This window comes from the organism of the source record quoted next, unplaced genomic scaffold (genome assembly GCF_019419815.1).
Source record: "Pyrus x bretschneideri cultivar Hongxiangsu unplaced genomic scaffold, Pyrus_bretschneideri_v1 Contig51, whole genome shotgun sequence".
Taxonomy (NCBI): Eukaryota; Viridiplantae; Streptophyta; class Magnoliopsida; order Rosales; family Rosaceae; genus Pyrus; species Pyrus x bretschneideri.
Window position 1 is genome coordinate 1,807,278 of NW_025999789.1, and position 27,904 is coordinate 1,835,181.

General features: G+C 36.7%; 4 protein-coding genes across 6 annotated transcripts; 2 read left to right on the forward strand and 2 right to left on the reverse strand.

Annotated features, from left to right (window-relative positions):
• The first annotated feature begins 1,210 nt into the window (after positions 1-1,210).
• On the forward strand, positions 1,211-3,928 carry LOC103967832 (G2/mitotic-specific cyclin S13-7). The gene is made up of 9 exons (XM_009381140.2): positions 1,211-1,384; positions 1,795-1,858; positions 1,936-1,990; positions 2,102-2,332; positions 2,419-2,547; positions 2,630-2,878; positions 2,959-3,120; positions 3,215-3,396; positions 3,491-3,928. Exons 1-9 carry the CDS (start codon positions 1,342-1,344, stop codon positions 3,630-3,632), a joined length of 1,257 nt encoding a protein of 418 aa, XP_009379415.2. The 5' UTR covers positions 1,211-1,341; the 3' UTR covers positions 3,633-3,928.
• Positions 3,929-3,942: 14 nt separating this feature from the next.
• LOC103967833 lies at positions 3,943-9,878 on the reverse strand. 2 transcript variants are annotated; one of them, XM_048570075.1, is made up of 18 exons: positions 9,688-9,878; positions 9,509-9,599; positions 9,354-9,407; positions 9,204-9,256; positions 9,098-9,131; positions 8,865-8,955; positions 8,367-8,458; positions 7,917-7,991; positions 7,557-7,648; positions 7,314-7,443; positions 6,549-6,638; positions 6,383-6,448; positions 6,032-6,123; positions 5,528-5,593; positions 5,357-5,423; positions 5,089-5,177; positions 4,622-4,748; positions 3,943-4,313 (listed from the first exon to the last, which is right to left on the reverse strand). In XM_048570075.1, the coding sequence occupies exons 1-18, from the start codon at positions 9,747-9,749 to the stop codon at positions 4,269-4,271; spliced, it is 1,416 nt and encodes a 471-aa protein (XP_048426032.1). In that variant the 5' UTR covers positions 9,750-9,878; the 3' UTR covers positions 3,943-4,268. The 2 variants fall into 2 exon arrangements, with proteins under 2 accessions (XP_048426032.1, XP_009379416.2); XM_009381141.2 differs by having other exon boundaries at positions 9,509-9,605; positions 9,688-9,875.
• A 9,455-nt stretch (positions 9,879-19,333) lies between these two features.
• Positions 19,334-20,001, reverse strand: LOC103967834 (histone H3.2). The gene is given in 2 exon segments (XM_009381143.3): positions 19,334-19,520; positions 19,523-20,001. Coding segments are annotated over 2 exon segments (408 nt in total). The 5' UTR covers positions 19,884-20,001; the 3' UTR covers positions 19,334-19,473.
• Positions 20,002-23,515: 3,514 nt separating this feature from the next.
• LOC103967837 (beta-glucosidase 12) lies at positions 23,516-27,766 on the forward strand. Of its 2 annotated transcripts, XM_009381148.3 has the most exons (13): positions 23,516-23,824; positions 23,965-24,034; positions 24,146-24,204; positions 24,317-24,392; positions 24,777-24,854; positions 25,123-25,210; positions 25,349-25,604; positions 25,725-25,840; positions 26,262-26,482; positions 26,569-26,600; positions 26,698-26,800; positions 27,010-27,118; positions 27,368-27,766. In XM_009381148.3, exons 1-13 carry the CDS (start codon positions 23,648-23,650, stop codon positions 27,591-27,593), a joined length of 1,611 nt encoding a protein of 536 aa, XP_009379423.2. In that variant the 5' UTR covers positions 23,516-23,647; the 3' UTR covers positions 27,594-27,766. The 2 variants fall into 2 exon arrangements, with proteins under 2 accessions (XP_009379423.2, XP_048425904.1); XM_048569947.1 differs by lacking the exon at positions 26,698-26,800 and having other exon boundaries at positions 27,368-27,598.
• The last annotated feature ends 138 nt before the right edge of the window (positions 27,767-27,904 follow it).

Below are 27,904 nucleotides of genomic sequence, written 5' to 3' on the forward strand. Positions count from 1 at the left end.
GAAAGTAATCATTCTTGCGGTGTAAGTGCTTTCAAGATACATTTTTGGTTTGGGCTGGAGATTTGTTTGGTTCGATTTGGAATTTTGGGTATTTTTTTCATCCCTAAAGTTGACTCAGTCTAAAATATAAAATGCTTGTGCATTTGTTCCCTTTTGTGCATCTCACTCTAGTTTTTTGCTCATTATTTTTATGCGGTGGTTATGCTTATTATTTTATTTATCATCATTTGATGAATTTACAATTTAAATTTATTTAATAATAATAAATATAATGACGAGCATTATTATTATTTGATGGTAATGAACAAAAATATGGTTATCCTATTTGCATACATGACCTCCACATTTTGGCCGGGCCTAAATCTTTTTCAATTTTTTTTTTCTTTTGCTGGGCCAATCTTTCTGTCACCATTGGAAGCCCAAGGTCAAAATGTAAAGGCCCAAAATTATTGGGCTTTAGCCAGGTTGGAGTTGGTCTTAAGAGGTGCATTGGGGAGAGGTCCAAAACAACGAAACTCAAGGCCAATATCTTTACCACTATGGGGAGGTAGGTTTGCCCAAAATTGGCACTTTCGATATTCGATGTCACTACCTAAACAATTAGATGGTTTTCCCTTATGATTGTATGCTCGAGAAATTTTTTAGACCATATTTTTTTAGGCTATACAATGAGACGATTGATTTTTGGATTTTATTTTTAAATTATTTAAGATAAATTTAACAATCAACCTCCACATTTTAAAAGGACGATTTCATGTCAATAAGACTCAGTTTTGCGATAGTCGAGAGAATGTTTATCATACACAACCTTACCATTATTTTACAAATAGGCTATTCTCATGACTCAAACTCGTTGACAGAGAAGCAACATTTTCATTGCGCTAAGGCTCGCCCTCAACCTCCACATCCTGTGGTCACAGAATATGATTTAAGTAGGTAAAGATAAAATTCAATTAATTCATTAAAAACCAATAAATTAAAAATTAAAAATTCCATATTTTTAACTTATATGGTAAAAACAGCAAGGTTCGTATGTGTGCATTGACAAATGCCAATACTGAATTACCAATTAAGCCACGATTTTAAACCAATATTAAAAATGAATCGCAGCCGTGCACCAAAATCCAACGATTGAGATTCAAATAAAAAAATTTGACCGTTGTGACCTAATGTCGGTTCGCAAGCTTCAAATAGTACCGTTTGCTTTGCTTTTAGGCTCCTGAGACAAGAAACGCAAAGCGCAGAGCGAAACAAAGAAAGAGAGAGAAAGAAGGCGATTTTCCTTTGAAAATTCACTGAATCCGGAAACTCTAGAGGGCGATAAGGAGATCTCAGCCATCAATGGAGGAAGCCAAACCAGTGGTCGTTCCACAGCAACCCAAAGGTATTCGCGGATCCCATTTCTGATTTCTGAATTGAAAACTTGAATTTAAATTTAAAAATCTGGGTTCTTTTGATGTGATTCTATCTGGGTTTTGTAAAATTCTCCGTTTAAATTTCTGGGTTTTGTTGAGGCGATTTTATCTGGGTTTATCAATTTTCTTGTTTATTTTGATCTGCCCGTTTCTTTTCTTGTTCATATTTTTTAATTCGGAGTGGTGGATTTGATGGGTTCCTTCTGGGTATTTGGTTTATTGTTGCTTAATTAATTGGGGCTTTTCATTCTGGAAGTATTTCGTGTTCTTTCTTGTTGTTGTATTGTAGCGATTCAGATTTTTTTTTTCTGGGAAATCTTCATATTTTAATGGCTGGTTTCTTCGATATTGATGTATTTCACGTTTGTTTTTCCTGAAGGTGGTGATGCACTCAGAAGGGACAGGCGAGTTCTTCAGGACATTGGCAATCGCCCCATTACTAGGTCTCTACTCTCTTTCTCCTCTCTCTCTCTCCCCCGCAAACACACAAGCAATTAACTAACAAATTCTTGACTTGCAGGAGTTTTCATGCACAACTGATAGCAAAGGGACAAGAAAAAGGAGTTAACGATGTGGTAATAATAATTCACCACAGCTTTTTACCTCATTATTTTTGTTCTTATGGATTTTGGTTTTTGAAACTTGGAGTTAATTGTGCTCATGGAACTGGATTCTTTAAATTATAGAACCCTGTGGTCCTGCCAGTATTTGATGATAAGCTAGCTCTCAATCGAAAGCGTGTTCCTGCCAAGAAGGTAGTTCCCAGGAAGGAAATTGACAAGCCAAAATCTGATGCTGTGGTTGTTATTAGTTCTGATGAAGGAGAAGAAAAGAAGAAGCCTGTGAATCAATGCAAGCCAGAAGAAGGGCGGAAGGAAGTCAAGACACTGACTTCGATCCTCACAGCTCGAAGCAAGGTGAGTTTTGGTTTTCTTTTGGCATAACAGGTGTTGTGTTTTTAACTATTCTTTGTTGGAGTATTTGAAATTTTTGTTTGCTGCAGGCTATGGCTCTTGGAGTGAACATCAAGCCAAAGGCAAAGATTGTTGAAATCGATTCAGCTGATGTCAATGATGAATTAGCAGTGGTGGAATACATTGATGATTTATACAAGTTCTACAAGCTCACTGAAGTATGTTGTATTCTGTTCATCTAGTCTTCAATTTCCCCTTCTCCTTATCTCGTATCTTACCAAATGAAATTTTGGAATGCAGGATGATAGCCGTGTTCATGACTACATGGATTCTCAACCAGACATAAATACAAAGATGAGATCAATCCTCATAGACTGGTTGATAGATGTTCACAGGAAATTTGAACTGATGCCTGAAACCTTCTACCTGACTGTGAACATAATTGATCGCTACCTTTCGAAGAAGATTATTTCTAGGAGGGAACTTCAGCTAATTGGTATTAGTTCTATGGTTATAGCATCCAAATATGAGGAAATATGGGCTCCACAGGTAGTGTTCATTGAGTTGTTTTAGTGACATCATATTTTGAGAGTTGTAATTTGATCTGAAATGGGGTTTTCGATATGCAGGTCAATGACTTTGTTTGCTTATCAGACTACGCATACACCAGCGATCAGATACTACGCATGGAGAAAGCAATCCTGGGGAAGCTGGAGTGGTATTTGACAGTTCCCACCCCTTATGTCTTCCTGTCTCGATACATCAAAGCTTCTGTTTCGCCTGATGAGGAGGTAGTTAATTTTCTGTCGTTTTAAGTAAAACAGAAACATTAAAACTCTGTTTGTTGAACCGACAAATACTAATTTACTTACTGATCTAATGCAGACGAAGAACATGGTTTTCTTTCTAGCTGAGCTCGGAATCCTACATTATCCGACTATCATTCTGTACTCCCCATCTATGATATCTGCTGCCGCCGTCTATGCTGCGCGTTATACTCTCAATAAGAATCCTTTCTGGACTGAAACTTTGAAGCACCACACTGGCTATTCTGAAGACCAGTTGAGGTAAACTTCATTTGGAATCTGTGTGGTGTAGCTGTGATTTGTGAAACAGTTGTGTATATTTACTAATTTGGGTGTGGTCTTTGTAATGCAACAGGGACTGTGCCAAGCTCTTGGTCGGCCTTCACTTGAATGCAGCGGAAAGTAAACTTCAAGCAGTTTACAGGAAATTCTCAAGGGCGGATTATGGTGCTGTTGCTCTTTCCGTTCCAGCCAAAAGTTTTCAGCCATCTTCATGAAGTGTTGCTTCTGAGTCTGTTTACTTTTTGTAGACGAAGATTTTCAAAACCGTGTATTGTTCTACAATACCAAGTGTCTTTCGGCATTTATCTTTAGTCCTGTATATCATCAGTTTTCCGATTTGTCGTTGTTGTTGCTACAACAATATAGCCATTTTCATGTCTGTTGAAATTTAGTCTGTAAACACCAGATTTGGTGCAATCTTTTCTTGCAATTCAAGCTGCAATTTCAGTTTTGATCTTGCAGTGCAAAATTGCATTATTAATGAGAATTGTCGTATTGATTCGAGTACCAACTGTGATCTCCATAGACAAAAATATTCATCCATAATAATGTATATCTTATTTTGGGTCGTAACATACAATTTCACTATCTCTGAAATCTTCTCAAAACAAACTATTCACTACGATCTACAACAATCCTCCAATCTATAAAATCTACAAAAGAAAGTACTTCTACTCTTCCTCTGGTCCCCCGGCTATGTATAACACATGAGCAGATGAGCTGACAAATTATGAGCTGCACAAATCATAAGAGCCTTGGGGTTAAGCGTTTTGCAGTTGTTTCTTGACCACTGGACATTTGTGCTTACACTGGTAGAGATATGCAAGTCGCCATAGCATCAGTTGGTCACTTTAACATGACTTGTGACTTTGCGAAATCACGAGCAAAGATGAATTCTGAAACCAATCATCCATAAAGTATCAGGCCTCATGTATTAACAACGAAAACTCATCAGTGATACTGTATAAAGGTGTACGAATATGAGATTCATGGTAAAATTAATTCATAAGGGAAACACTGCAAAGTAATAGATTGCAAGCACAGGTTTGGTCAAATGTTTAGACACGTTTCAATATTGCAAACCATTTTCCTTCACGTACGTGTGTATAATTGGAGTAGAAAGTAGTAACCATGTCATAGGATTTTAAAGAATCTATAGGATTTGAAAAACTGAATCACAAAGTAGGCTTTCGAGAATACATACCCTTGTTCCAGCGATGATGGTACTGTTGAGAGGATGAACTGCACATGCTGTAACCCTTTCTGACAATGGAAGAAACCTGTTTTTCTTCTCTTGATTCTTTACCCTAGAAAGATTTTGTGCATCGTCTCTACAAGATAAAGAAACGTATGGTTAACCAAAATGCAAAATAAACAACGTTCCCACAAGGGCCAAACCGAAAATGAGATAATTATAGGAGAAGGGGAAAAGGCAAGTGAAGTAAATGTCACATTTCTACTCTTATCTAACCGTCCTTCTAAAGTAAAAAGTGCTATTAGTTCTACTGAATGTTCATATCATTTCAGATTATGTATTCGATAAGAAACCCTCAGCCGCAGAGACTGATGGTCACATTACTGTTCTTATCTAACCAACCTTATAATTTAGGTCTTACGCCTAGGTAGACCTGATGGCTAATAGACATACTGGTAAGTTGTAGAGTTTCTTACATGTAGTCCACATGGCTAGGAGAGCTTGAATCGGGATAGAAATCCAAAATATTAATCCCACTGTCAGTTGATGATCCAACCACATAGATCTGCATTATAAAAGTGACAGATTTAAGACTTTACTGTACAATACAAGTGGTCGACACAACAAAATTAAATTTTAAGGCCAAGAAAATGAAAATCTTGTAGGATTGCTACAGCCTACCACTGATTGTAATCAACCACTTTAGAAATGACTTGGAGTATGCAAGTAGCGGTAAGTCCTTACCGAATTTATTGGCAGCCATGAAGGTTTTCTCAAATATAACAGATCAGCTGATACACCAGAATCATTTCTACGCCATCAGAATGAAAGGAAACATTAAACAAATAGAGCTCTTAAAAACAAATTTATAGTGTTTTTAAAGTTAACACATGATATTAAATGAGTAACACTTACAACCAAGCAGGCGGAGGACAATGAATATGTGTAACTTGAAAATTATAAACATCCAAAACACCTGACCTGCATTAAACGAGGCACGAGCAAGAAGCAATGGAGAGTGCGTTAGAATGATGCTTTTGGTAAAAAAAAAAAATTATATCATATTCTAAACGGGAATTTATTAAAGGCTCTATTGTCAAGTACAGAAAGTCCAGCAAGCCCTGCAAGTCCTGAATATGTTGAAAGTTGCTTTACACCCAAAAGAATTGTCACATGTCAAGCACGCATTCCTATTGTTTTCTAAGGTACATTTCCCTTTTACTGTAAACCAAATCTCTTGTAAATAATATTTTTTTGAAAGAGAAATTATCATGCGTCCGACGTGTTCAGAACAGTATTCCAGCTAGGTTCATATTGTTAGGTACTTGCAGCCAGAGGCAAGTTTTTAATTCAAAAATTAGCATACAAAATTTATCAACACCAATAATAACAGGAAAGAAAACTCCTCCCCAGACCTACCAACCATCATCAAGGTGGAATGCCAACTGATGCGGGCAAGATGGATCGAGATTTATGGATTGTATCTCCTTAGAAACAATGTCTGATTGTGCCTGAAAAATAATGAGAACATTTAGTTGTCTAAATTAAAATACGCAAAACATGACATTTACATAACTTAGGTCTGCTATGAATCTATGATTGACCTTACAGTTCACATTCCTGATATTAATGTGTCAAATAGTTTTTGGCTTCAATGAAGCAATATATAATACTCAAAACTTAAAAGGTAACATGCATAAAAAATTTGGATGAACAATACTAATTCTTTTTCCTAAAACAGTATTTGTAAATAAGAAACATATTTGATACCTTCAGAGGCCCAATTTTCTCTAACATTGATGATAACTTCAATGATGTTAGAGGTGGATGACGTATCTATAGAAACCAAAAAAATGAAACAGAAAATTAGTACTATCATTTTGCAGAACTGCTAGGATTGTGTCAGGGTGCTGATTTTCAGTTCTTGTTGTTTTACTTCTTTATTACTCTGAAGAGTAGAAGATGTTCTTCCACCACGAAGATCCCATATATAAATAAATCCATTCTTTCCAGCTCCAAAAACGATCTGAAAAAAAAAAAGTGTAAAATTGTTTAGAGGAAAAATTTACTCATGGAAAGGAGAAATCGTAGGATATCGACTGAGAACATGCTTCCAAATTCAAGATCTTTAATTGAGACTTCCAAGCATTATTCTCTTATTGTAATACTAGTTAGTTTGGGTCTTTCTATGAATCTCTTTCATGTTACATTCACACGAAAACTATGAGGAAATTCACTCATATAGGACTAAAGAGTGCACCACACTACGTCTAATCATTTAGACCCTTCCAGTTTTCTTTTTCATGCAACTGCAAAAAATAATTAAAATCAATTTTGGGTCATCACAATTAACTTGGAAAGGAATTCCCATACGCTCTGACTATGATAACTGAGTTCCTGGTTTTAAGAAAATGCCTTGCCTGACATATTTCTTCCTAAATGATCTTTCACCTTAAGATAATTGACATAACTAGAAATCTAGAGTATATACATATATAAGTTTGAACAAGTAATCCTCATTCATGAATCATAATCACGATGATTTCTACTTATTAAACATAATTTTTTATTATGTACTAGGTTTATAACACAAAGAAACAAAAGCATGGTTCCATGCTTTCCTAAAAGATGTGCCTATCTCAAGTTCCCATATATATGTAAAAGCAAAAGATTGAAGAAAAAGTTGTGAATTGTTACAGACCTGATTTTCCACATTCAATTGGATACTATTAAGGGTTCCACGGGAATCTGTAGTGAGTTCAAGACATGGAAATGTGCTCTTTCTTCTGTCCCATACGTTGATTGCACCATGTGTATCAGAAGCCAGTATTCTAAAATCACCAAAAAAGGAACGCCGTCTTAGAAAGACAATATAACTGATAGAAGTAAAAAAATAAGTACAAAAGTCAGAAAATGAAAAACGTTGTCTCTTTATTTCACCAACCTGGAATCGTCAAGTGAAGTAGAAGCAATATCAGTAAGGCCTTTATGAATATTAGACCCAAAGACGGAAACACTATGTCTTGTCCTTAACACCTGGATCAAAAAGTAAGGATAAATATCAAATATAAGTATTTATCGCATAGATGTCCACAAACGTATCGTATAGAGAAGCTTATCAGATATCAAAGTTTATAAAGCCTGACCGGAACTGCAAATCTAAAAATTCACATCATCCTCATTTAAATCATGCATGTCGTACGTATGTATCTGTGTGCCTGTGACTATGTCTGTGAGTACAATTGAGCGCTTTTATTCCTCTAACCTTTCTCTTAACCAAGAAAAGAGAGGGAGAGAAACTTACCTGGGATGGTTTAGATGAGATATAACTAATATCAAATATAAGTACTTCATTCCTTTTTGTAGATGTGCAAACAACCTAACATAAACAAAGTACGAAAATCTTGATGTTAGAAACCGACGAGAGATAAACCAATTAAAACAAATCAACCTTAAATGTGCTGTACTCAACGACTTAACAAAGGCTTCTAAACTAACAGTACAATATACTACAAATCCATTTGTTTTCAATTAAGAAGAATATAAGCATACGCCCATGGATCATTAGTGTAAAATAAAAGTAATAGGCTGAAAATTATGCATACATAAGATAAGCATGAGAAATTGTCAGTTGGAAAAAGAATAGCCATTATGTATATAGTTCTGTGGAGTCACGAATGCAAATTATAAAGCACAATGAAGAAGCCTTATTACATTAACAGTATCTATCGTAAAACTTGTATTGAACTCAAACCTCATCTTGATTAGCAAGATTCCACCGAACAAAGTCTAGTTGTTGATCGAAAGAAAGGTGCACCACATGTTTTGATTCATCTTCCTTCAAGCCTAGCAGGAAAGGAGGAAGAAAAGAGCTAATTAAAAGAGGGTTTCTAAAGCAAAAGTGTCAACCAGTAATTTCAAAGCACACTTAATAAATCATAATAAGCGCTACAACTTTTCAAATTAAGCACTATTTTCCATCCTTCATTGAACATCAACTATAAGCTCAAGGGAAAAAGGACAAAGCTATGAGATTTGTTAAACCTAAAAAATGCATGTATACAAAGGTTTGTACATTTAAACCGTATCCATTAGTTTTGTGCAATATTGTACAAGCTCAGCAGACTATATAATTGCATCACCAATGTAATATGCTCAGAAATTATGTGCAGCGCCTAGATAAGGATAGGTTTGACTCTGCCAAAACAAATATATGCCAAAATAAGAGAAAATTTGTAGTGAAAGAACTTACGGTGCAAAGGATCATTACTCTGGCAATAAAGAGTTTCGAAATCATGCACTGTTAAGCACCCTGATTTTGTCACAGATGCCAGGTATATTCCCTAAATATAAAGTTATCAAGGAGAAAAAAACGAAATGTAAATACAAGAAATGACATGAAAAGTAGAACCAACATGCGCGCACACACACGAACACAGAAACAAAAAATGAAATAAATCGAAAACCAACTCAAAATGTATTTACCTTTTGGTCAAAATCCAGTGCAGAGATTCCTTGCCTGAAAAGATGTCAAAATGAGTAATCTTTTTTCACAACAGATGAATTACATAAGCAAATAGACATTACTGACTTTGTGATTGGTGCTTGGTGATAAAGAAACGCTCCATTGTCGATCCAATTCAACTACAAAATTGAAAACATCACAAACATAATAAAAATTTAAATCTTAATAATCATAACAAATTGGGTTTCTGCTTTCCGGGTTTGTAACATTACATACATGGGTTTGACACGGTCCGCCATTGACGTGGTACAAATGCGGAAATTTCTTAAGCTACATCAAACATCAAAGTAAACAAATCAATGTACTTGCAGAATGCAGCTAACTAATCTAACTGATAAACTCAGGAATATCAAAATTAACTAACTGGGCACCTCCGAATATGATTCCATGAGTAAACCGGAGACAGAATGGCGATAATTGGGCTCGAATCTTCCGTTCAGTTCGATCATGCTCCGACTCCATCTGCACCTAAACAAACGAAAACCCTCAATTGAAAATGAATACAGAATTAAAGCAGGGAAATTGAAAAAGGTTGTCAATTCGTGATTACCGTGAGATAGGTTTGCTGGGATTTTGAGACGAGGGCTTGAGACTGACCAAGTATTTTTCCATGAAAGTGTCAGTGTGCGAATTGAGAGGTTTGAATTTGGGGTTTTCTTTAGGGTTAATTTTCCCGCCATGTTATGTTGTTTTGGTGCTATATACGCGCGCTTTCTGGTTGGCTTGGGTTCAGTCGGATCATCCACATTCATACCCGCCTATTTAATCGGGTGGATAATCTTTTGAATTTGTACCAACGGCTTATTCCTTCATTTATATTCTGGTCTGTCAAATCTTCTGTATCAAAAATAGGTGTGGCCTCTCTGTAACCTTAATCATTGACTAACACGTGTTTATAAACTTAATTTTTCTTTAACTTTGTTGTTGTAGATGTAATATGTGTCAAACAATAATTGGGACCACAAAGAGGTCACACCTATTTTGGGTGCAAAAGATTTGATCTCGTTTGAGACAGCTTCGTATAAACTATTTGTGTCTTTTGTTAAACTTTAGCCCTATAAAATCATTTTTCTCACATAAAATTTGACATAATTTTGTCTACTTGAAGAAAACTCAGTGACTAAGATTCACATAAACAAATTCATTAATAATGCTTTGCTTTACATATTTTACATTTTTCAGATGCCTCCAACACCCCTATTGATTAATTCTACACAGATTGTAAATGTATAGATTTTCAAAATACGACTTCTAGCCATCTGGTTTACAAAAATACCAGAAAGAACTATTATTGTTTGATCACATAGGGTGCAGTAGGCTTGTTGTCATCACTAATTAAGGAGATGTACGGTATTATCAGCCGGGTCAGGGAAGCATCCGTGCACTCTTTCGTTCTAGCCATGCATGTAGTAGTTGTAGGAAGACGAATACGTAGACTCGTCTAAATATTGAAATGCATACGGATAGTATTCGCCGTCGTATGGGAACGGCCAAAATCCGGCCCTCCTCCCTGTTCTTCTCCCACAACCTGTAACACCTTCCTTTGATCTACATACCCCGTCACCGTCGCCTTTCGTTTATCCATGTCCGTTTCCAAGTTATCCACACCTGCATGCATATTCTCAAATGCATAATCCAATATTGTAATTAATTTAGCGACAATGCAGTACAACCTGCACGTCAAATTAACGAGATTGGTGAGACAAAAATGATGAATTAGAAAAGAGATCTTGCCCTCTATTCGCATCCTTCGCAATCCATATCCACCAAAAGCTCTAAAACATCCGAATGAAAAAGGAAGAATGATTTCTTGCTATGTAATTGATTGTCTGATTTCTGCATTCAATTGTAAAATTTTGATCCGCTATAACACCACATTTTCTAGCATTTGCAATTGCAGCAATATATATATATATATATATATATATATGTATATATATATATATATATAGACACACACACACACACACACATATATATGTACCACAGAGAAAAAATGCTACTTCAAATTTTGCATAAAACAATCCAAGTTAGAAATACTACAATTTAAAGACTGAATCCAACAATGTCTTGATTTTTCACCGTAAACCCTAAGACATTATGTCTTGGTTTTTCATTAGGCTACCTAATACTAGTATTATGAAATGCAACTTGATTGGACCAGGCTTATTTTAACAGACTGCAGACAATAAAATACTGGCAAAGTTCATTGTTTATATGTCGATTCTAATCGGGCAAGTTACAGGTTAACGCATTTTTAAAACACTGTACAAAATGATACCAAAATGCCAATCCTCCATGATTAAACTGACTGCTTATTTAATAAACGAGATTGTCAATGTGTTGGATAAAACGTAGTTGTCAGTGTCTAGATACATTCAAACAGGTATACGTGTATGATAAAGTATGCCTATAAAACTATAAATACAGAAATACATACTAGTCTTAGTAGATTATTCGAATTTGCTAGTATTTGGTATAAGCAAGGTCAACGGCGATTGCCTTAGGATTAGCAAAGAGGGCTCTTGTCTCTGAGAAATACAATATGTTTTGGAGGTTTGTAGGGTTTCTATTGTGTTTGTTTCTTGGGAAAGTTGAGAGAGAAAATTGATTTGAACACAACAGAAATATCTGAAGGTTTTGGGTGACTATTGAGAAATGATTTCCGGACACTCGTGGTTATTTATTTTTCTTCACCTCTTTTGATTTCTTCAATCCGAAGAATGGTACATTGGAGTGTGCAGAAGGAAAAAGGCCCTGTGAAATTCGCCTCCTTGATTCCATATACTCTTAACACATTCTCCATAAGTCGAGAACAATTTTATAGAAGGAAAACTAATGAAAATGGCTTAAAAACTTTGAGTTTTAACAATAAGGACCAAATAAAGGGTAAAGTGAACAGTACTAAGGTTGACTTTTTAGTGTAAAAATGTGGTTTTTCATTAAAATAAACAATACCATAAACTTTTCATTAAAGTTCCTTTTATATATTAATAGGCCTATCCAAAATTATTGCTTTTGGACTTTGTAATTAAAATAATATAGAAAATTCTTGGTCAATTTCCGTGGAAAATTGAATAATAGTAGAAAAAAGAAGCTGCTGTTGTGCATAGAACAAGTCTCAATTAAACTTCAAATAAATTGTCAATACACCATCAACTCCTCCGTCCCTAGAGGATATCATTCTTCCAATCATGGCTTTTGAACTAGCATCTCCTTCTACTGCTGCCATTTTTCACCACAGCTCAAACTGATCAATCCAAAAATATCTCAATGGGATCAACCCTCAACGTACTGCACATAGGTCTTTCTGGGCCTCACCATCTTTCGGTTTCCAAGAAATTGGTAAACATGGCTTCTTACCGGCCATATGGTTTAACAAAATACCCGAAAGAACTATTGTCTGGTCAGCCACAACGGTGATAATCTAGTCTCAAAAGGATCCGCAGTTGAACTCACTGCAGATGGCCGGTTTATGCTCAATGACGTTGCAACAGACAAACAAATTTCGGTTGCTGATTTTGTTGGTACCGGAGTTTCCTACGCAGCCATGCTTGACACTGGAAATTTCATTTTGGCTAACCGAAATTCAACCATTTTTTTGATCAGCCAACCGATACAATCCTACCTTTGCAGATTCTAAATCAAAAGAGCATACTCTTCGCGCACTACACGCCAACAAATTACTCGAAAGGAAGATTCCGCTATGCGCTACAATCCAATGGACAACTCTTGCTTTACACAACACATTTCCCATTCGATTCGGCTAATACTATCTATTGGTCAACTGACACTAAGGATGGCGATTTTCAGGTAATCTACAACATGTCTGGCTCTATTTAAGGAAAGACAATTCAACCTTGAGGTCAGGTGACAGATACACGAAAAAGAAAGATAATTCAACTCTGATCATGGTTGGAACTGTGCTGCTGAGTAGCTCAGGGTTTCTAAACCTCTTGTCATTGCTAACAACCTATTTTCTTGTTTCTCGCTTCTACTACGGAAAAGCAAAGGTGAGTCAGACTCATCGAATCACGAATCTGAAAAATTTTACTCACAAAGAGCTAGAGGAGGCTACGAATGGATTCAAAGAAGAACTAGGCCGTGGTGCTTTTGCAACCCTCTTCAAAGGAGTATTGGGGTATGATGAGGGGAAATGTGTTGCTGTCAAAAGATTAAACGTTATGATTGAAGAAATTGATTTGGAATTTGTTGACGTTTTGATGTATATTTCATAAATAAAACTGTTACAAGATGCAGCATATATGGAAGAAGAAACAAGAAGAAGAGAGGAGGGAAGATGGCAGCTAATGCCAACATCATGATGACCTGCAATCCCTCTAAACTTAATCTATTATCCAGCTTTGGCTTTTACAGCAAGAAGAGCCGAAAGCAATGGATGAAAACAGTAGGTGAGAGGGAAGACCGAAGATAACAGCTAGGCAATGACACAAGCTAAGCTGTTTCTCCATCACCACTAGACACCACTTGTTATTCTTCTAATATTTAACCCTACTTTTAATAATGACATCCAATACTCCCCCTCAAGCTGGATCCAGTAGGTTGATGGATCCAAGCTTGGAGAGGAGTCTTTGAAACTGATGAGAAGCCAGAGGTTTGGTGAATATATCAGCCAGCTGATCGAAGCTTTTTACATAATGTGTCTGAATCACCTGCGACTGTACTTGTTCACGGACATAGTGACAGTCGACTTCAATATGCTTCGTCCTCTCGTGAAAGACGGGGTTTGATGCTATGTGCATGGCAGCCTGGTTGTCACAAAATAAGGTCATTGGTTGAGCTGTGAACACACCTAAGTCACATAAAAGTCCTTTTAGCCATATCAGCTCACACGCGGTTGAGGCCATTGCACGATATTCAGTTTCGGCACTTGATCTTGCGATGACAGTTTGTTTCTTGCTCTTCCACGTGACCAGGTTTCCACCAACAAAGGTACAATAACCAGTGGTGGACTTGCGATCGATTGCATTTCCTGCCCAATCAGCATCACAGTACCCCATGATTTGAGTGTTGTCATTCTTTGCCATGAGGATGCCACGACCAACAGACCCTTTTAAGTAACGTAAGATTCTTTTGACAAGGTTCAGATGCTCGATGGTGGGAGAGTGCATGAACTGACTGGCAATACTTACTGAATGTGAGATGTCTGGTCTGGTGATCGTTAGGTAGATCAGCTTGCCGACAAGCCTCTGATATAAGCTGATATCCGAGAGTGGCGTGCCTCCCAAGTCAAGCTTGAGCTTGCTATCAAGAGGGGTAAGTGCAGGCTTGGCATCACTCATATTGGCATCTTTAAGTAGGTCCATGACGTACTTTCGTTGATTAAGAAATAGTCCCTTGTAACAAGATGCCATTTCGATTCCAAGAAAATACTTCAACACCCCAAGATCTTTAACCGCAAATTGTTGTTGAAGTGACTGTTTGAGTGTGGTGATTTCAGCAGCATTATCACCTGTAATTATTAAGTCATCCACATATATCAACACAACTAATTTGCTTGCAGTTCTTGTGCGAACAAATAATGATGAATCTGCATTACTCCTTTTGAAACCAATGCTATGAAGAACGGTACTTAGTTTTGCATACCAAGCACTATGGTGATTGCTTCAGTCCATAAATTGACTTATGTAACTTACACACCAAATTAGGCTCTTGGCTTTGAGGGTGTCCTGGTGGCAATCTCATATAGACTTCTTCTTCAAGATCACCATGTAGAAAGGCGTTCTTCACGTCCATTTGATACATAGACCAACCTTTATTGACGGCAACAGACAATAGAACCCTTACTGAGTTCATTTTTGCAACAGGAGCAAATGTTTCCTTGTAATCCACCTCAAATGTTTGAGTGAATCCTCGAGCCACCAGCCTGGCTTTATGCCTCTCAATCGAACCATCAGAATTAAACTTGATCTTATAGATCCACTTACAGCCCACTGCCTTTTTCCCTTGTGGAAGTTTGGTGATGCTCCAGGTTTTGTGTTGGTCTAGTGCTTTGAGTTCATCTCTCATTGCTTCTTTCCACACAACTTGATTATTAGCCTCATAAAAGTTTTGAGGCTCACTGTGACTTGAAATGTTGTTAAGAAAGGCAGCATGAGATGGAGTTACCTTTTGATACGACACGCAATTTGAAATTGGATGCCTCGGTTTATATGTGACAAAATCTTGAAACCTTGTGGGAGGTTGTCTATCACGCCGAGGTACTGGGAGGTTTGTCTCATCCTCGTTCAAATTGTCATCCACACCTTGAGGATTTTCTATGTTGCCGTTGTCATCATCATGCACCGAGTCATCATCATGCACAGAATTATCAGGATGAGTACCTTCATTATTGACTTCAATGGGAGGTGTAGAAGTACAGATTCTTGGTAGAGGAATTAGGTCTAAGATGCACTCCCCCTGACTTGTGGCTTCATGTGATTTGCTGAAAAAAAAAAGGTTAGCTTCATGGAATCGTACATCTTTAGATACAATTATTTTTCTTAGTTGAGAATCATAGCACTTATATCCTTTTTGTGTTGATGAATAACCAAGAAAAATACATTTGAGAGCTCTAGGGTCCAACTTATCTCGATGGTGTGACTGTATATGAACAAAACAGGCACAGCCAAAGACTCTAAGATGTGAAAGGTCGATTTTTCTTCCTTTCATGACTTCAAGTGGAGATTTAAACCCCAAGACTCGGCTAGGAAGTCTATTGATGATGTACACAGCCGCAATGACTCCTTGTGACCAAAATCTCTTTGGTACGTTCATTTGTAACATTAATGCTCTCGTTTTTTCCAGAATGTCATGATTTTTCCTTTCAGCTACACCATTTTGTTGAGGTGTGCCGACACAACTTGTTTGATGCATGATACCATGCTTGCTCAAATATAATGACATGATATGGGACATATATTCGGTGCCATTGTCAGATCTTAAGGTTTGAATTTGAGAGGAAAAATGGTTCGTAACAAGATTGTGAAAATCCTTAAAAACTTCAATCACTTCACTCTTAGACTTTAAAAGGTACAACCATGTGGCTCTAGAGAAATCATCGACAAAAGTTACATAATACTTATAACCATCAAAAGATTCAAACGTTGGTCCCCATACATCTGAGTGAACTAGTTCGAAAACTTTACTAGTCCTAGATAAGGATGAGGTAAAAGACAATCTGGTGGCTTTAGACAAATGACATGTTCACACGAAATTAAATCATTCCCTAAGTTTGGAAACAAGGAAGACAAAACAGGTTGGGAAGGATGAGCTAAACGTTGATGCCACAATTGATTATCTTGGGATGGACTGGACTTGGCTTGAAATCCTCTGGGACTGCTTTTTTATATGTAATAGAGGCCATCTAGGTAAAACCCTTCACCAATCGTCTTCTTGGTGAGGCAATCCTGAAAAATGACATTGTGAGGAGAGAAAATGGCCAAACAATTTAAGGTATTGGTGATTTTTCCCACAGATAGAAGTTGAAATGGAAAAGAAGGAACAAATAAGGCTACTGACTCAATTTTGTTCGATATTAAGTTGATATTTCCCTTCCCTAAAACCTTAGAACTCTCACCATTGGCAGTTGAGACTTGAGACGGTTTTGAAAATTTTTCAAACTTGTTAAACTTAGAAACATGGTTGGTCATATGATCTGTGGCACCCGAATCAACAATCCACAAATCATGCATCATATTTACATTAAGAGCAGTTTTAAAAGCAGTCATGATACCTTGCATGTCATCTTGGGCCATGTGTTGTGTTTCTGTCAGAAATCCAGCAAACTTGCCTAGCAAAGCTATTGAATTTCCATCTTCAAAGCCGACCGTTTGGTCACTCTTAATCCTTTCTTTCTTGCTTTGAAGATACACTGCAAACTCATTTATGAGTGCAGCTGGATTTGCAGTGAAGCTCTTGAGTGCATCAGACCTATGAGAGGTTGAGGTAGTTGCATTGTTGGCTCTATGTGGTGCACGGTTCAGTCTTTGTGAGCCCTTGTTATCCTTCATGAACTCTGGCTTTAATTCTGGATGTAAAATCCAGCATGTCTCCTTAACGTGACCAGTATAGTTGCAGTGTTGGCACTTTAAGTGTGGATTCTTCACTTTGTATTTTCTTTCGTTGGCTAGATAAGCCCTTGCTTCAGTTACACTAGTCTTTGTGCCAGTGTTCATGACTTTTCTTCGTACTTCTTCACGTTGGATTGTTGCACATACGCTGGTGAAGGAAGGTAGTTCGGGGTTCATGAGTATGTGGCTTCGTAGGTCTTCGTATCCTGAATCGAGACTTGACAAGAGTTGGAATATCTTGTCTTCTTCTGCCCTTTTCAGTAGTAAAAACGCCTCAGTTGTGTGAGGCCGATACATTTCCAGCTCATTCCACATACTCTTCATGCTGCCTAGAAGTTGAACAAAGGGCTTTCCTTCTTGTTGTATGTTGGAAATGTTCTTCTTCAATTGAAACACACGTGCAGCATTGTTCTGGCTGCCATACATCTCATTGACTGTCTCCCATAGTTTGAATGATGATTCAGAATAACTGAATATTTCAGCTAGTTTACGTTCCATGGAATTTAGGAGCCATGACATAACTAGCTGATCCTTGCAAAGCCAGATTTCATAAGTTGGTGAAGAAACATAAGGAACTTCGATGCTTCCATTTATGAATCCTAGCTTGGACCTTCCACCTAGGGCAAGACTCACTGCTCTCGACCAAGGTAAGTAATTAAACTCATTTAACAAGACCGAGCTTAATCTTTGATTTGGATTGACATCCACCTCAGACACTGGTTGAGGAGGAAGGTATCTGGGAATTTTCATCTCCAAACGAATAAGAATTCTCTTCCGCCATGTCGGAGATGGAATACGATCAGCTGGAAGAAATGCAGAAGCAGGTTATTTTTCCTGCTCTGATACCATGTTGACGTTTTGATGTATATTTCATGAATAAAACTGTTACAAGATGCAGCATATATGGAAGAAGAAACAAGAAGAAGAGAGGAGGGAAGATGGCAGCTAATGCCAACATCATGATGACCTGCAATCCCTCTAAACTTAATCTATTATCCAGCTTTGGCTTTTACAGCAAGAAGAGCCGAAAGCAATGGATGAAAACAGTAGGTGAGAGGGAGGACCGAAGATAACAGCTAGGCAATGACACAAGCTGAGCTGTTTCTCTATCACCACTAGACACCACTTGTTATTCTTCTAATATTTAACCCTACTTTTAATAATGACATCCAATAGAATTCAAGGCTGAGTTGAGCACAATCAGTAGAACAAATCACAGGAATTTAGTCGAGCTACTGGGATTCTGTAACCAGAGAGAGCACCGAATTCTTGTGTATGAGTTTATGAGCAACGGCTCACTAGCAAGCTTTATCTTTGAAAAGTCGAGGCCAAACTGGAATCGAAGGAAGGAAATTGTCTTGGGAATCGTGAGAGGGCTCTTGTATTTCCACAAGGAGTGCAGCAGCCAAATCATACATTGCGACATTAAGCCTTAGAACATACTTCTAGATGACTCTTACACAGCAAGAATTTCCGACTTCAGATTGGCCAAGCTTTTGAAAATGGACCAGAGTAAGACTACCACCGGAATCAGGGGAACTCAAAGCTATGTTTCCCCCGCATGGTTCAAAAACAGGCCTATCACAGCAAAAGTCGATGTTCACAGCTATGGCATTATGTTGCTAGAGATTATATGCTGCTGGAGGAACTTCGACAAGGAGGCAAAGGATGAAGATCAAATGGTTCTAGCAGATTGGGCTTACGATTGCTATGAGCAAAGCAAACTGCATCTGCTATTCGAGAATGATGATGAGGCAATGGAAGACATCAAGAATATGGAGAAGTACATTATGATCATAATGCGGTGCATTCAAGAGTATCCGTCACTGAGATCCACAACAAAGAAACTAACAATGATGCTCGAAGGAGCCAAGCAAGTCTCAGTTCCACCAGATCCATCCCCCATTACAAGTTCAAACCATTCAATACTCTGAAGTAGTACTTATTGACATAGCAATTTTATTCTGTATTTTCAATTGAATCGAATCAAAACACCATTGAACACTTTCATGGATAGAATCAATCAAGCAAAAGATCACATCTTGCTCAAACCAACAAAAGTAGAAACAATCTAGAAAATTAGTTCAGGTTGAATTAAGCAAGCAATTTAACAACCACATGGAGTGCGTAAATGAAACCAAACTTCGATTAACCATAAATCTTCCAAGGTTTCAACTTTACATATCAATTTTCAAAACCCATTACAAAGCATAAAAATCCCACTACATTCTGCTGAAATTCAAAACCCTAAGATTTGGGGATTCTTAAGCCCTCTCGCCCCTAATCCTGCGAGCAAGCTGGATGTCCTTGGCATTATGGTGACCCTCTTGGCATGAATAGCGCAGAGGTTGGTGTCCTCAAACAGACCCACCAAGTACGCCTCCGCCGCCTCCTGGAGCGCCGACACCGCGCTGCTCTGGAACCTCAGATCGGTCTTGAAGTCCTGTGCGATCTCCCTCACAAGCCTCTGGAACGGAAGCTTGCGGATCAGGAGCTCAGTGCTCTTCTGGTACTTCCTGATTTCCCTCAGCGCCACAGTTCCCGGCCTGAAGCGGTGGGGCTTCTTCACTCCACCGGTCGCCGGAGCAGACTTCCTAGCAGCCTTAGTTGCCAGCTGCTTCCTTGGAGCCTTTCCTCCGGTGGACTTGCGAGCAGTCTGCTTGGTACGAGCCATCTGGAAAAATGAAAGTGGAAGTTTGAAGGGTTTAGGATGTGTTTGTTTCTCGAGAAAATTTGATCGATTTCGATTCGATTGAAAGTGGCGGAAGATTTGGGGGTATTTATTCACGATTTGGAGAGGAGAGGAATCGCGGGAAGTTTGAAATTTTGTGTTTTCGTGTGAAAGTTTCGGGGAGAGGACGCAGCGAAACGAATCGACGGTTGTGAGTTCTCGATCCGTGGCTCTTGGATTCGACCAATGGGACGGGTGGTTTTGGTTTTTTAAATTTAATTATTATTTGTTAGTTGAAGAACCTGGGAAGATGGGCTCAAAGAGACATTTTCAAAGGAAGACTCACAAATATATTTTTGGCTTCCTTCGCCACCATCTCGTGATTTATCAGCGTCAGGAATTGAACTCAATACATAATATGTGGAATACAAGCCTGAAATTCGTTTTCAACCACTGAGTCATTCCGTAATGGTTTACAACCCAATCAAATTTCATGTGAAGATTATTAAAGGAAGTTATTATGAATTTTAAGATCAATTTCTTCTATTTGTGGAAAATGGGATTATGTGGGTGGAAGTAACTTTAACTTTATATTAAGGAGGTAAATATTAGTCATAAAAATAAGAAAACTATTATTGACACTTCAAAAATCTCATTTGTACTTTAAATTTTATATAATTAGAAAGAAAAATACACTTATAGGGAGTGTAAAATGAGATTTTTGAAATGCTAATAACAGTTCCAAAAATAATAACTAAAGTGTTTGCCTTGATTTCTATTATTCAAGAAAAATCAAACTCAAGTCGACTGGAGTTTGTTCCGAATAGGAAGAACCCTCTGATTGGATGATAAAAGTTGATATTTTATACAGGGCATCTTTACTTATCATGAATGTGAATGATCATGAAAGGGTATGATTCACAATACTGCATTTACAAGCCCTTACAGACAAGGACGAAGATAGAGATTTGTATGGACTGTGGCATCAACAAACAATAAAATCACAAATTAAAAAGCTATAATAATTTATTATGGGTATGCTATCCACACACACCTTTTTTTATTTTTGTCATTTAATCATTTTCAATTCATTTTCGCTCGCTTACGGTTGAAAATTGATAATAGTGTAGAAATGGTAAAATGAGGTATGTGGATATCACTGCCGTTTACTAAACAAAACACTTATATATACACACATAGGGTTGATATATATTTTGGAGAAATCATAGAATAAAAAAATCTCCAAAATTGGAAAGCTTAATTCTAAATGACAATGCCCAAAACAAATTAATGAAGTAAATTCATACAAAATACCTTGTGAAGTGAAGTTTTTGAGTCAAATTTTGACACATGATTCGTTTGAACCCCAACATTATTTTTGAAACCCCAATTTAATTGAGTATGATTGAAAGGAGAGGAGGATAAGATGAGGACAAGAGGACAAGAGACTGCTTGTGGAGTGAAGTTTTGGAGTCAAATTTTGATAGTTGATTCATTGAATCCCAACTTGTTTTTGAAACCCCAATTGATTTTGGTTGAAAGGGGAGGAGGAGAAGACGAGGACAAGGGGTTAAGAAACGTGAGAAGTTTGGAACCAAAATTAAACTTGTAATTATTTTTTATTTTTTATGTTTATCGCGTGGATTGCAATATGCAATATGCTCATTTTTTCAAAAAATAAAAAATCGCGTGGGAACGTCATTGATGACTCATTTAAATACTTTAAGAGAATATTTGAGTCATTAAAATAATATTTTCTCAAATAGAAGTCCTTAAGATATAATTCCTAAATATAAGGAATAAAAGATTAAAAAAATTATTATTAATTTAGTTAAAAGTATTGTGGCCATTGATCTAAACAATAAGAATAAAAATCAAAATAAATATTTTATCTGAACCGTTGGTTTCCATCGATTGAAAATAACAAAAGAATAAGATGATGTGTGATGAAATTGAGGTTCCACCATAAAACCAATTGGCAATATGGGGAGTAGCCCAAGATCATATAAGCACATAGCAAACCTTGTCCCTCACCAATGTGGGACAACTCTCAACACGCCCCCGCACGTGTGGCGAATTTTCAAGCCTACACGTGGACAACAACTAGGTGACGTGGAGCGCGTGTGGCCGTTTGGCTTCACACGAGGACAACCCGCTCTGATACCATGATGAAATTGAGGTTCCACCATAAAACCAATTGGCAATATGGGGAGTAGCCCAAGATCATATAAGCACATAGCAAACCTTGTCCCTCACCAATGTGGGACAACTCTCAACAATGTGGGCCTTGTCTTGTCAATGATAGAAGTTGTTGCGCAGCCCACACCAGTGGGATTTCTGTTCACTTAGAATCAATCTCGGCCCCAATTATGGAATCCTTGTGCAACCCTTATACGTAGGGATTTTTATGGATACTCTGGTGAGTTCCTGTACCATACGCACGGCTGCTCCACTCTCTTGGAAGTTCTGTAGTTCTTTTATATAGGAAAATATGGTGGTAAGGACGGCTTTGAATATTTTCATTCGAGATGCTTTTTAAGATATGAGTTTTAACGAAAATGTCACGGTACTATTCACTTTAACGAAAAATCATATTTTTACATTAAAAAATCAATTATGGTACTATTCACTTTATCCTTTATTTTGTCATTCTCGTTAAAACTCAAAATTTTCAAGCTCTTTTCATTAGTTTTCATTTTTAAGATACCCGCCTAACCCGCCCAGAGTTGCCTAGACCGCTTAGGCACCTGCCTAGACCGTTTAGGCACCCGCCTAACCCACCCAGAACTGCCTAGGTTGCAACTCACTTAGACAGAAATAAGATAACTTTTATTTTACATTTTATTTTTTTTTTCAATAAATTATAAGAGACTTGCTGAATACTTAAATGAACACGCATTATATGCTTGTTCTCCATGTTATCATTATGTTCCAATACTTCATAATATATATGTCTTTCTATTTTGTAGTTATGATGAAATTATATATATTTGAAGTATAAACAGACACTTATTTTTAACGAAATATAATAGATTTACTTAAATCCGCCTAGTTCACCTAAGCGCCCGCCTAGATCCCTCCTAACCACCTAAGTGCTAGGTCCAAATCTAGTCGCTTGACAAGAGTCTAGCATCTTTTAGAATCTTGAACACACTGAAAAATTTCTTATCTCTTTAGTGTATACCAACTTCAGGTTTGCTCCGAGGTGAATTAAGTAGGGACACACTAAACATTAAAAATATAATTATTTAGCATTATCATGCCCTCTTTCAACGAATATAATATATGTTTCTTTGAAATTTCTTAAGACTTAAAAGAAAGTAAATATTCGCACGCAAACTATGTGACAATGACAACAGACAAAGACAATTCACCAAACGCGCTAAAAGTCGAAATTAGATACGAAGAGATCACATAAATTTCATAAAAAATCTACTCACGTACTTATTTTAATTAGCATATAATGTCAAAAGCCAAATCTTTTGAATTAAAAGCCGACCATTTTCCAGATCACCACACTTTCCCGTGTTGCTATATATGAAGCGATGCGATGTTTCCTTATCTTCCCCATCTGTTTTCTTGGCATGGTTTCAGGCCCTTCTTTTGTACCAGTTAAACTGTTTCTTAGGCTTTTCTACTGCAATTGTAAGGACAGTGTACGTAGCTGAACTAGTTATTGAGCATTCACTCGTGCACTCATAATCTCGTGTTCGAAAGTCTCGTGTTTGATTCCTGTCATCCCGTGAAGATACTTGTACCACAAAACCATGGCATTACAATTGCGATGTTGGATCGTATGCTTGTTACTATTGGTGTTACTAGTTAGCGTTGCATTGACAAATAACACAGATGCTAGTACTGATCCGCCCATTCATTGTGGCTCTCTCAGCAGAAGTAGTTTTGAACCAGGGTTCATATTTGGCACAGCTTCGGCATCTTATCAGGTCAATTCCTTTCGGAGGTTACTCTGTCTTTTGCTTTATATAAGTACTAGGTTTTGTTTTTGTTTCAGTTAGCATCCATATGCATGAATATCGGCATCGATCTCTAAGTTGGTCTCTGGCTCTGTGTTAAATTATTTCAGTTCGAAGGTGCTGCAAAAGAAGATGGTAGAGGGCCAAGCATATGGGATACCTATACGCACGCCCATCCAGGTCTCTCTAGTCAATTAATTACTAATTAGTTAAATTTATGAATATATCGAGCTACTATTATTTGGTGAAATTGAATTCATTCATTCCAAATAAAATTTTGGTTAAATGCAGAAAGAATTGTAGATGGCAGCAACGGAGATGTTGCTGTTGATCAATATCACCGCTACAAGGTTAATAATCACAGAGTTTTGGAGCTTATGGAAACATTTGAAACTGAAAAACAAGAACCTTCACTTTGAGCTTCTTTTTTTAATCTTTTTTTTTGTGTTATTATTTATATAGGAAGATGTGAGGATTATGAAGGATATGGGGTTGGATGTTTATAGGTTCTCTATCTCGTGGTCCAGATTGCTACCGAGTAAGTTGATTCAAACGACTCATCGTATTTTTTTGTTCCTTTTTATACAAATAAATACATTTACACAAAGGGGCCCAAAATAAATTTGTTGTGAAATTTATCATTTTTTTAATTTAAACTTAAAATTTCTTATTTGCAAGTGAAGATAATTAACGTTAGTAAGTAGCATGAATTATCGTATTTGGTTCGGAGTCTTGAGACCAATCATCAATATCATTATACATAACAACTGGTTTTTTTTTTTTTTTTTTTTGTTGTGAAAATTTGTGTTATTTGCTTAATTGCTTGTTTTTTTTTGAGCGCCGCTTAATTGCTTGTTTTGACTAAACATCAGGTGGAAAGTTAAGTTGCTTGTTTTGATTGCTTGTTTTGACTAAACATTAGGTGGAAAGTTAAGTGGCGGCGTGAACCAGAGGGGAATCATACATTACAATAATCTTATCGATGAACTCCTAAGCAACGGTGACTTCTCTTACTTTATTTACATGTCAAATAAAATTAATATTAGACACACAAAATTTATGCGAGTAATGTTACATTTATCATATTTTTTTATTATATTTCTATCACCTCTTGAGATAATGACCACCCATACATGTAAGTCTTATTTCTATAAAAATGTTACACAAATGTGATAAGAAAAATATTTTTTTTATTATCCAATAATGATATATAACAAGAATTACATGCACTATTAAAATATTAATTTAATCAAATTTTTTATATATAGGTATAAAACCAGTTGTGACACTCTTTCATTGGGATGTTCCTGAAGCTTTGGAACACGAATATGGTGGTTTCTTAAGCCCTCGTATTATGTAAGTGAACAAATTTATAGCTAATTGACTATTTTAAATAAATATTGACGTTCTATGATTTATACAGCTGACCTACATAATGGAATACAGTTTTTTTTGTGGCGGTATATATAATATGTTTTAAATGTGTATATACAGCAATCATTTTAGAGAGTATGCAGAGCTTTGTTATAAGGAATTTGGTGATCGAGTAAAGCAATGGACCACGTTGAATGAGCCACATAGTGTTTCAAACAATGGATTTGCAGTTGGGTCTCAAGCACCGGGGCGTTGCTCTTATTGGCAAAATCGGAATTGTCTCGGCGGAGATTCAGCAATCGAACCATACTTGGCGACGCACCATCTCCTTCTTGCTCATGCAGCTGCTGTAAAAGTGTACAAAGATAAATATCAGGTGTATTAATCTTTTTGTTTTTCTTAATATGTATTAGGTCCTAGTAGAGAATTCTACACAAGTTAATAGTAGTAGGTTGTATCTCCTTCTGGCTATAATCGAATTCATGTTCTTGTGTAGGCATTTCAAAAGGGTCTGATCGGAATAACATTGAATACATATTGGTTTGTTCCTGCTTCGGAGAAAGAGGAAGATAAACAGGCTGCATTACGGTCATTGGATTTTATGTTTGGATGGTAAGTATATTGTTAGTTTATACACCTCAATAAAATTTGGATGTATTTGGCGATTTACTCTCTGAACTTGTAAAGAGCTGCCAATTTCCCCATTAACTTAAATTTTAATCAATTACCCCTTAATTTTTTTATAATTATCCAATTTCCCTCCTGACTTTTGAAAATTTTCATCTAATTATACATCTATCTTGATCACGCGGGCAAACACATGACAACTATATGAAGGCAAAATGGATGGATAAAAAAAATTTAAAATCCAAAGCCAGAGAGGAAATTGGCTGTTTATAAAGTTTTGAGAGTAATCAACTAAAATTAAAGTTCAAAGGAAAACTGACAGCTTTATACAAGTTTTTGGGACAAGTCTGACAAATATACCTATAATTTAGGCTTATGAATTTGAAATTTCCATGATTTTGGGTAGGTTTATGGAGCCATTGACTAGTGGGGATTATCCACAGAGCATGCGATCTCTGGTTGGAAATCGATTACCAGTATTCACCAACGAAGAATCCATGTTGCTAACTGGGTCATTTGATTTTCTTGGATTAAATTATTATACTGCTAGATACTCAAGCAATGACGTACCTGATAATTCCTCCATACCTGCAAGCTACGTAACAGATTCTCATGTCAAAGTTACAAGTGAGCACAACTTGAAATTTAGCTTTTTTTTTACTTTGAGAAATATGTTCTTACAATATAATTCGATTCTAATATTCTTGTGGCAGTTGAGCTTAATGGCGTCCCAATTGGTCCACCGGTACACATCAATATTTTAGTGTTTTTTTAATATTCAATTGTTTTTCACGGTCAAACATAACTATTAAAGGTCTAAACTATTTTTGTACGAGTTGCAGACTGCTTCAGATTGGTTATACGTTTATCCAAAAGGAGTTTATGATCTTTTACTCTACATAAAGAAAAAGTATAATGATCCACTCATTTACATTACTGAAAGTGGTACGTAACTAATACTTTTAAGCCTTAATTATTGCATCATCAAGATTTCACATTAATGCTGTGAAATACAATATGAAAAAATAAAAATAAAAACTGTAGAATACTCTGGAGTATCCCATATTTTAACTGTCTTATCTTGATTTTTGTATTTTGAACATGCGGAGTATGGGATGCTAAATGTGTGTGTGTGATAATGCATTATATTGTAGGTGTATCCGAGTTCAATGATCCTAAATTATCACTCGAGGAAGCCCTTAATGATACTAATAGAGTTGACTACTATTATCGCCACTTATGTTACGTTCGAGCTGCAATCAAGTAAGTGTTAGGGTTGGCCTTCTCACACTTTGCTTATTCAAAGGTGGTGCTATCTACACATTCATCTTTACTTCTCACACACTCCTTTTAATTTTTTGATCGTTGAATCGAATGAATTGAAGTACATCAATGAACAAAAATTAACAAGGATGTGTAAGGGTAAAAGGAGGTGAATGAAAAGCTCTACCCTTATTTAATCATTACATTGGCTTGAATTTTCTGAGTTTTCCTACTTTTTGTTTGGTGTAGAAATGGCTCCAAAGTGAAGGGATACATTGCATGGTCATTACTGGACAACTTTGAATGGGAAATAGGATACACTGTGCGATTTGGTATCAACTATGTAGATTACAACAACGGGTTGAAAAGATATCCGAAACTCTCTGCGCACTGGTTCAAAAGTTTCCTCAAGAAGGACTCTAGAAGTGTCGCAATCCAAAATGTTAGAAACACCAGGCTTGTGTATCAAATTTGAAGATGAATTAAATAGATAATAAATGTAATTATTGAGGGGAAATTTGGACAGATAACCAAATTTTAGACCCCATATAAAGTTATAGCCACCACTTTAATTTATGATCGTTATAATCAAAACTTAATGTAAAAGCACTCGTATCTCTACTAATTAATGAAACCCTTTTTGTCAACTAAAAGAGGGTGAAAAGACAACTTAGTCTTCTATCACACAAAAAAAAATGATGGGCAATAATGTAATTTTATAAGTCCAAATTTTACAAAAACCAAAAACAAAAACCTCCCACTCACCCACATTCTCTCTCTCTCTCT